The sequence below is a fragment of the Anopheles marshallii genome, chromosome 3, assembly GCF_943734725.1.
Source record: "Anopheles marshallii chromosome 3, idAnoMarsDA_429_01, whole genome shotgun sequence".
Classification (NCBI taxonomy): Eukaryota; Metazoa; Arthropoda; class Insecta; order Diptera; family Culicidae; genus Anopheles; species Anopheles marshallii.
In genome coordinates this window covers 51,743,072-51,752,727 of record NC_071327.1, presented here as the reverse complement: position 1 = coordinate 51,752,727, position 9,656 = coordinate 51,743,072, and the positions used below count along the sequence as shown (strand labels likewise).

Genomic DNA, 9,656 nt, shown 5'->3' with positions numbered 1-9,656 from the left:
CTTACTGCTAGTTAACTTAAATAACGAGATGCGTGTGTGCGTTCATGGCTGAAGATTTCAGAAGGAATAGTCAATGCTGGTTGAGAAGGTGTAAAAAGATGGCTGTTGTTGCTGCTTTGTTGGTGTGCCGCTGGTAACTGGTACTGTAAGAGAAACAAGGATAAGACAGGAAAGTCGTTTGTTCGAAACGTACGCTAACTGCACAAGAATAACGAAGCAGCTAAAGAATGGATGCGGAACGGGGGTTACATACAGAAGTTTGTCTTTTTAATCCATATTTCCCGTATTTAAAATTGTAGCAAAACGAAATTTCGCCATAAATGCATAAACCGAAAAGGGGAAAAGAGAAAAGAACAAACACAAGGAACTGTGACAAAGGCGTAAAACTCAACACCGGGAGAAGGATTACACGCTTACACACACATTCTTATCTGCTCATTCCTCTCTTTCCATATACTATTCCAACGAAATTGTAAACTTCTAAATCCGCAGTGATCCCTAGAAGCTCTACCGGCCACTTATGGGGCACGAAAATGGCAGAGGCAGAACGGTGGCGCAATATTAGACATATACTTAAGGCAGCTATACAACAATATCAGGATTCGGGTGGCGCCAGGGCTTAGTTTTTGTTTTCTATTCTACTCCCCACAGCAGACAGACAATTCCACGACAGTACTCTTGTTGAACGCAGTGCCGAGTGCGTATTTAGGTTTTGGGGGCTCAGTGGGCAGGCCCACTCCTACCCTACCTCCTTCACACACCCTTCACTTCGTCGTACATTGTGTTTGGGCTGGGAATGATATAGGCATCACCACAGACACACCCGCAAACATGCCAATATGCAAGCATTAGGTTAGCAATAATATTATGGGCGATGGTGTACACCACGCATAGCATAAAAGTGAAAGCGTGCGTGCAGCTGCAATATGTAAGCCCATTGGTTGCATTCATTTGAAATGGTTATGATTAGGAGTAAAAAGCTAGTAAGTTGATAAAACAAATTTTTAGATTAATACTAATTAATCCACCCCGACATTGCCGAGGCACAGGTATACACATACACGCAAAAACCAGACAGCGAAGGAATCACACTTGAACCATGTGGTGTTTAGATATTATTAACGAAAATTATTCAACGCAAAAAAAAATACAGGCACCACCGCGGATGTTCCAAGACGGAAACGAACCGCCGGATGCAGTGATGCAAAGAACGTGAGCTTTACAGCTTTTTTGTTTTATTGAAAACATAACTCTACCATTGGATATTGGCAGACACTTACTGAACTGGGTTCGTGCGCTATTACTTTGTAGCAATGCGTTTCGCTTATGATATGTTTGAATTTGTAATATACCGTATACCGAATTGCTTTTGAGCAGCGAAAGAAGAAGCAATCCCAGAACAACAACATACTCGAACTAAACACTTTCTCGCGCGCTCCACTTTACTTCTTGGTAATCGATATTAGATGTGGTCCATAAGTGGAAAAGGGAAAAGAGTAAAGCAAAATTGCTACCTGATCGGGAATGGGTACAGTAGTAGAAGGCAAGAAACCAATCAGCAACACAATCTAAAAACACCACGAACAATTCAACAATATCCACATAAAACGATATAGAAGATGAAAACTCAGATGAACAAAATAGAACAAAAGAAAGAGAAAAAAAACAATAGGAACAAGGTAAACATTAAGCATTAACATTAATGGAACAAACAATTACTCAGACAAGTACAGAATGGAGATTAAAAAAAACTAAATAGCAACAAAACAACAACAAGAAAACAGTAGAGTTGGTAAATGCAAATTGTTGATATTAACCCACCCTTCCCTCCTCAACAAACACAGGAAGTTTGAAATAAATGGAAAACATACACAAAATGCGAAAATTCGAGTACGGTAGAAACCAGGACAAACAAAAAAAAACTAATAAAAATCAAACTAAACGAACAATTTTCATGAGATATCCATGTGTAGTGGTTTTGGGGGCACATTTGTTCTCAATTGTTTTCTTCTGTTGCGCGATAGTAAGCGCGTGAATACATTGTGTGTAGATGTGTTTTCGTTTTTTCTCAATCTCTCTTTTTCACTCTTGAATAAATAGTGTTGAAATTGTTGTGAAACTTTGTCGCGCTATGGAGTATTGGGGAAATGACAAGCCGGAACAAACGATAAATGTTACTTTGCGGAATGTTAAAATTAAATCAAACGAAATATCTTCAAAGCATTGCCAACCGGAACAGAAAAAGGTACATAAAGTGGAAAACGAGAGATGAAAAACAGGGCGGACAAGTGTGTGAACACGAGCGAGGATAACAAATACAAAACCAACTATTAAGAAGTAAAAATATAAATCATTAAAAATTTTAAAAAACAAACCATTTCCGTCGTTTGCTAAAGTGTTTGATTAAGCAAACATGATGAACAACAAATAGGAAATTACGATGGAAGAATTTTAACCTTGAAATGAAGCATTTATTGATGCTTGCACATATCGAAAATGCGGTAAAAAGTTATAATCTAAGAGTATTCTAATCCTGAAGATAGGCAGACATTGGAGACAAGAGTTCCCACAACCTAAAATAACAGATTTCCAAAAGGGGATCTTAAAGCCCCCGTTTAGACGTTCAGTGCCTTGAAGCTCTCACGCCATAGCCGCTCGGACGTTTCCTCGTCGAACTTCATCTTGGATTTGGTTTGTTCGACATTCGTCACAAAATATCCGGTAACTGGATTCTTTTCCTCCGTGTTAACATTGTCCGTAGCACAGTGGATGATGTTTTGTGCGCCCTGAAACAAAAGGGAATGTATTACACCGTGAAGATATGAAGTAAGAATCTTTCGCTTACCTGACGCGCGGAACGCAAAAACAGCAGCACGATCGGTGAGAACAGCACGTAATGGTACCATTTGGGGTTGTAGCTCCGGAAGAAATCGGTATGGCACAGGCCCGGACATAGCACGTGCACATTGTAACCCTGCTTGTACAGTTCGCGGGCGAAGTAAAAGTTCATCAGCTTGGAATTGTTGTACAGCGTGTTGGTCCGCTCACCACGCCCACGTTCGACCCATTTGCCAAGATTGTCAAAATCGATCTTTGCCCGTTCGTGCATCTTCGACGAGACGACCACAATCCGTGCTGCATTGGCGCGTATATTATCCTTCAGCAAATCCACCAACAGAAAGTGGCCCAGATGGTTCACGCCGTAATGGATTTCGTAGTTTTCCTGCGTGTAGGTCGGCGTCTGCATGGCCAGCCCGGCATTGTTGATCAGACAGTCGAACGATGGGTAGCGGCTCTTGATCGCTTCACTAAAATCACGGATCGAATCGAACGATGCGAGATCGAGCTGGATCGGGATCAGCTCACCTTCCGGCGTCTTTTGACGGATGCGACGGATTGCTTCACCCGCCCGTTCCATACTCCGGCATGCCATAATGATCGTTGCCTGGCGGGCGGCAAGTGCCAGCGCCGTCTCGTACCCGAGTCCAGTGTTGGCACCAGTTATGATAAAGACTTTGCCTCGTAGCGTTGCGTTGTTCCGCACCCAGCCCCATTTCCATTCGCGTAACTTACGAATAACGTACAGACCGGCACCAACACCGACGGGCACGAGAAGATATAGCAGTGAGGCAGACATGTTGAAGGCGTGAACGCTATGTTGGGGAGAGGAAGAAAAGAGATCGAGACGATTGCCGTTAGCAAGCGATCAAGCAGTTTTTTGAACGGTTACTGTATGGCGAATCCAGGCAGGCGGATGAAATCGCTGTTGCCTAGGGTAATGGTTACGAACTGAACAAGATGAAGCAATCAAGAGCTGTAAGGTACAGTCGAGTAAGTTTATTATATTCCATTCTATTCACAACGTTTGCGTGAGTACATCTATCGTTTCGACTAAAAGTAGATTTTAAAATTATCAACGTATTAGTATTAGTGTATGTGCATGGAATGGCGTCACCGCGTTGAGAATCGTTTGTTCGCTGGTCTTGTAGTAAAATCGTTACTGATTCTTTTTAGACTCGCCCTTTCCATCACTCTCTTCCGGTGGATTGTCGTCTTCCTTCGCATCTTCATAGCCACGCAGCGCATATAGCAGGATAATCACGTTCACGACCAATACTGCCGCGACGACCGAACCGCAGGTGTTTGGAAAACCGTCGATGTGCAGATAGTGCGTCAGTGCGTACCGTGTGCTATAGAAGGCCGCAAACGGCAGTGTAAACATTGCCGTACTGTACAGTAGCAACCATGCCAACGCGGACGACGCTTGCCGTTGGGTTGCCGGATTATCGGTGTACTCCTCTGGGCGGTCTGTTACGGTCGGTGCACTGTTAGCCATGCTGGAGGTGTTAGAATCGATCAACTACAATGCACCATTAGCACCACGCAACGAACGTACGGGGAGGTATTTATACGACACTGCAAGATGATATATTACATTCGTGAGTGTAAGAAAGGTTACGATACAGTAGCTTAATGTCAACCGTAATTTTAAATCCCACTAGTAAAGCAATCCTTTGTACACCCCGTGCGTGTTAATTCAGAAAAGTATATACAGGGACTTGTTATAAAAATAATCTTTTCCTTTAGGGAACACACACACACACCATGCGAGCTATTATCAGTGATCCAAAATAGAACCAACCCATTACAGGAATCCAATATGCCAACGAGGAGGACCAAACCCGTAGGTAACAGTGGTTGTTTGTAAAAATAAGTGTTATCCAAAAATCCCTTATCACAAGCCATAAAATTTCCTTCTCAAGTGCTTTGGGCATCTCTTATGCTTTTAGCATCCGATTCCGCAATCGCACGAACACTCTCCTCCCACAACCGGACGGACGTTTCCTCATCGAAGTGAAACTTTGAACGGCGCATCTTCACGTTCGAAACGAAGTATCCCGTCAATGGATTACGCTCGGGCGTGGTAACACTTTCCGTAGCCGCATAAATTATATTCTGGGCACCCTGGATGGACGATGATATAGGAAAAGGAAGTGCTGTCATTAGCTACACGGTTGTGCGTTCGTGTGCAGTGTTGCAGTCTACCTGTTCACCGGATCGAAGCATCAGCCATACGATAGGGGAAAACACCAGATAGTGGTACCACTTCGGTTCGTAATGCCGGAAGAAATCCGTATGGCACAGGCCCGGACACAGCACGTGCACATTGTAGCCCCGTTTGTACAGCTCCCGGGCGTAGTAGAAGTTCATCAGCTTCGAGTTGTTGTACAGTCGGTTCAACCGGCTCCCATACTCAACCCAACGGCCCAGATGCTTGAAATCAATCTCTGCCTCGATCTCGTGCATGCGCGAAGAAACCACGACGACGCGCGTCCTTTGTTCGAGCAGTTGCTCTCGGAGCAGATCCACCAGCAGGAACTGACCGAGATGGTTTACGCCGAAGTGAACTTCATAGTTTTCCCGCGTAAACTCCGGCTTCCGCACAGCCAATCCAGCATTGTTCACCAGACAGTACAGCTGCGGCATGGTACGCTTCAACTCCCCGGCAAAGCGTCTAATCGACCGGAACGATGCCAGATCCAGCTCCATCGGTATTAATGCACCCGGTATGGTACCGCCCAGTTCGGTGCGTATTTTTCCGATCGCTTCATTAGCCCTGGTAAGATTACGGCACGCCATTACGATAGTTGCCTGTCGGCGGACGAGCGCTTTCGTTGTTTCGTAGCCGAGCCCGGTATTCGCACCGGTAATGACGAATGTTTTGCCCTCGAGTGAAAAGTTTGACTTAACCCAGCCCCATTTGCGCAGCTTGTACAATCGCAGCAGTACGATTGAGCCGAGCAGTCCGGTGGCGGCCCCAGCACTCGCCAACGGTAGGGTCACCTCCGACGAGAAGAATGGCATGCTGGACAGGTGATGATGATGAGTGGTGTGAACCACGGGTTTCGTGATTCGCTGTGATTAGACGCTGTTCTAGAGTGAAAGGTAAAATCACAATCTTGTGGATAATATGAGGGTTTCGCACTGGAACAGCCATTCCCCCAGCCGTTCATGGTGATTTTTTGTTAACATTCTGAGGATGTTGTAATCATATCTTGTTTTGGAAACAATTAACATGAGGTTCCGCATTGTTTTGCCTACTAATACATAAGGTGCATTTATTCGTAAGGTTAAATTTAAACTTGCATTGAACAAATTAATACATTTTCATTGCATATTAGTTAATTGCCCTACAACTAATTAGCGCTTATTATTCCACGCACTGCACGGTCGAAGCTAGCCGAAGTTAGCGGTTCGCCCGGCGTGTAGAATGGATTGCAAACCGCATCCGTGTAGAGATTGTGTAGGTTGCGAAACATTGCCCGCACCTCGTTCTCCCGGAACGAAGACGTACTGCTAGCGTCGATCACGATCAGAAACTTGATCTTTGTGTTCGTAACGTAACCGTAGATCTTGTACTGCTCGGTCGATATAAGCGAACCGAGGTATAGCTCTCGACCATCGGCCGCAGCCTTCTGGTTAGTGGCGCACCGTTCATCGATTACGTCCAGCGAAGCGTGGACCTGGTACTGCAACGCTATCTCCTTATCCACGTTCGCGGTCGCGATGTACAACGGTGCATTATCCTTGCCGATGATCGCCACACAGGCACACATCTTTGGTTGTATCGGTATATGGCACACCGGGTGGCGAATGGCAGAGGAGCAGGCCAAAAGAGAGCATAAAAAAAAGATCGTATTTCCATCATAGTTTAGTAAGCCAACAGATTAAACAGCGGTAAACGGTAGAGTATTGGATATTGCAAAAGGCTGGTCGGTTGGAATGTGTATGTGTAAAGCAGTCGTGGAGAAAAACCTGCTGTCCGGCGATGGGTGGGTTCTATTTCACAATCACCCCCAACGAGTGGGTTGTGTGGCTCTCATGCATGGGTGATTTTGTCTACGTGGTAACACTCCCTAGTCTAAAAGGATGATGCGTGAGGGGGTTTGTACATGGAACTGAATCGTTACGACCATTCCACTTCTTTGGATTATGCTAATTTTCGATTAGCATCATATTGATGTACTTTCACAACTGAACAGGTCAACAAGCTACTACAAAGTGGCGCCCAGATTCGGAACAAATTCAAGAGAGTATTACATCTTTAACAATTCACACAGATCGTTACCTATTTCTTCTCCATTTGCAAATAAAAGCTTACCTTGTATAACGTTGATCGGAATGTTGTTTAATGGAAATATGGATATATTTTCCCGTGAAAAATGCACCGTAATTCCTTCGCTGTTCTAGTCTGCTGTTGTTTTTACTGCTTTCGGAAGTCACGCACCTTTGTTTACGGCACATCCCAAGTAACAATTTTTACCTCGCAACTGGGACATATCATACCATAAGTTAGAAGGCTTAAGCTTTCAGCCTGTATCTGCCAAATAGTACTTAAACTTTTTTTAGTCAATTTTATTTGCGATATAATGATGTTCAATGCTTAATGTTTATTAAATAACCCACCCCCTGTCTCCTTCCTTTCACACCCCCTCGATGAACCGAACAATCCTGCTATTTGGCCCGCTATCCCAAGTCTCAGAAGAGCGAGTAGGCAAGAAAAGCAATGCGACAGGAATAGGAATAAAATCACAGAGAGCTCGATCCCAGAGTGTTGTTCTGCCGTTGTGAAACACAGTGAAACTGGTAGTTGCGGGGTCAGAATTGCTACTTGGGCCGTGGGTTCGATCGTCAATCTTCGGCAAAGCGGGCGACTTCGGATTTTCGGAGAAACGTCATTCGGCAGTCCCAGTGAAAATACTACAGAATAAATACAGAATAAATATTTGAACTAAGGCGGGCGCGTAGATACACATTTCTTTTGATTTGGATGTGGTTTAATAATCGCTGCTTTCTATTCGAACTAATGCTCGTTGAAGAACAAATCTAGCCCCAAATACGTTGAACAGGCGTGAATAAGCTTGAATCGTAAAAAACATCCGATTGTTTGTAATAAATTATCTTTATTTTTTCCGATAATGATTCTTTACAAACGTTTCCCCGACCAGTATCGGGAACACCAGACTAGCTTCTGCGTACACCTTCACCGGTGTAGCATCCTTTTTGATTTTACCCCATGACACGGCCTCATCCGGTCGCGCTCCGCTATCACTCCCATCGTACTCCGATGCCGTGTTAATGAACACGGAATAATCGGCCCCATTTCGCATCAGGTTCGCGTTGCAAATGTGATGCTTTATGACACCGCCCCCAACAATGATAATACCCGATTGAACCGCCTTCACAGCCATCGTGTTGAGCCGCCGTAAATCCGACACTATGTCCACCACCAGTCCCGGATTACGAAAAGAGTGAAAGTACATCATATCGCCCAGACTTCCATCGGTCAGGGCGGGACTGAACACGGGAATGCGGTTTTTGGCAGCCCAGTAATAAATCGACGATTCATCGTTAATTTTTTCACCCAACCTTGCGATCACTTTCGATGGTGTCCAAAGCGTTCCCACGCTCTTCTGCTCTTGTAGCATTTCGTCAAGGATGGGTATGACCCAATTCTCAAACTTGCAGTAATTTTCATTCGGTACGAGCAGATTACCTATTCGGTTGATACCACGTTCGCGCAATTCACGGCCCACCAGCTCGAAAGAACCGAGGTATGTGGGGGCCAGACATTTGATTAAATCTTCCTCAACGCCCCCTGCCGTCGTTACGATACAGTCCACCATATGGTGCTGCACCAGAAAGCGAATCGTTTCCCGCACTCCGGCTGACACCATGTTGGAGGTATATCCAAGGAAGATTGTACAGTTCTTTTGCCGCTTTATGAATTCATCCTCTTCGTACGTGTCTAATTTGTCCTCCGGCAATGGCACTTGCCGTGCAGCAATCTACAATGCAATAGATACAATCAGAAATCATTTAAACATTAGGAACCCTATTCAACGTACCATTTTGTTCACTTCTTCAATTGCCCTCCCAAGATTCGTCGCCTGAAAGCCACTGTGTACGTACGAGCTGAACAATTTCTCATAGCTGTATCCTTCGTTCCAATCGTAGCCATGTATTTTTGGAGTGTTTTCTGGCAACTTGGAACTTTCCTGCAAAACTGCTTCTTTAGCCACACTCGGTTCTTTGCATTGTTCCATACTTTACCCCTTTGCTTGAATATTTAAGCCCGGTCAATACGACCACACGCATGTGCTTCTATTTTGCAATTATTTTGTTTACATCCATCCTGCATCATCGCACGCATTCCGCATGCGGCGGGCAAATGTCAAACTCAAATTCGAATTGTATGCAGACAGAAAAAGAACTATTTGTCATGTAACGTACCATTCCAGAAACAAAATCGTATAAATATAACTTTGTATTAATTGCGCTAAATTAAAAAAGCACTAAATGTACACCTTTCTGATCATTTTCATACAGCTTTTAGCTAAATAAAAGCGCCCACAGACTGTAGCTCTTTTCAAACTGCCGAAGTCAGCTGACAAACGTCAGTGAAACGTCAAGCGAACACACGCACACAAAAAAAGGTTTCTCTCTCTCGGTCTAAACAAACGCGATATTGTGCGGATGTGGTGCGGGTTTCGAATTTTATTCGTAAGTAATCGCGAGTTCCGGTTCGGTTCGGTTCAGTTTCCCGTGTTTTTCCGTGTGTTTCGTGTTTATCCTTTCGAGTGTTTTGATTTTTT

General features: G+C 44.4%; 5 protein-coding genes across 5 annotated transcripts; all 5 read right to left on the bottom strand.

The window, feature by feature from the left end:
* Positions 1–2,615: 2,615 nt before the first annotated feature.
* Positions 2,616–3,637, bottom strand: LOC128712788 (retinol dehydrogenase 12-like). Its single transcript, XM_053807660.1, has 2 exons — positions 2,846–3,637; positions 2,616–2,786 (listed from the first exon to the last, which is right to left on the bottom strand). The coding sequence occupies exons 1-2, from the start codon at positions 3,635–3,637 to the stop codon at positions 2,616–2,618; spliced, it is 963 nt and encodes a 320-aa protein (XP_053663635.1).
* Positions 3,638–3,997: 360 nt separating this feature from the next.
* LOC128712787 (uncharacterized) lies at positions 3,998–4,336 on the bottom strand. Its single transcript, XM_053807659.1, has one exon. The coding sequence runs from the start codon at positions 4,334–4,336 to the stop codon at positions 3,998–4,000; it is 339 nt and encodes a 112-aa protein (XP_053663634.1).
* Positions 4,337–4,758: 422 nt separating this feature from the next.
* LOC128712785 (retinol dehydrogenase 14-like) lies at positions 4,759–5,865 on the bottom strand. The gene is made up of 2 exons (XM_053807658.1): positions 5,047–5,865; positions 4,759–4,965 (listed from the first exon to the last, which is right to left on the bottom strand). The coding sequence occupies exons 1-2, from the start codon at positions 5,863–5,865 to the stop codon at positions 4,759–4,761; spliced, it is 1,026 nt and encodes a 341-aa protein (XP_053663633.1).
* Positions 5,866–6,197: 332 nt separating this feature from the next.
* On the bottom strand, positions 6,198–6,617 carry LOC128712784 (trafficking protein particle complex subunit 2-like protein). The gene has a single exon (XM_053807657.1). The coding sequence runs from the start codon at positions 6,615–6,617 to the stop codon at positions 6,198–6,200; it is 420 nt and encodes a 139-aa protein (XP_053663632.1).
* Positions 6,618–7,964: 1,347 nt separating this feature from the next.
* LOC128713376 (probable deoxyhypusine synthase) lies at positions 7,965–9,107 on the bottom strand. Its single transcript, XM_053808234.1, has 2 exons — positions 8,910–9,107; positions 7,965–8,849 (listed from the first exon to the last, which is right to left on the bottom strand). The coding sequence occupies exons 1-2, from the start codon at positions 9,105–9,107 to the stop codon at positions 7,965–7,967; spliced, it is 1,083 nt and encodes a 360-aa protein (XP_053664209.1).
* Between the last annotated feature and the right edge of the window lie 549 nt (positions 9,108–9,656).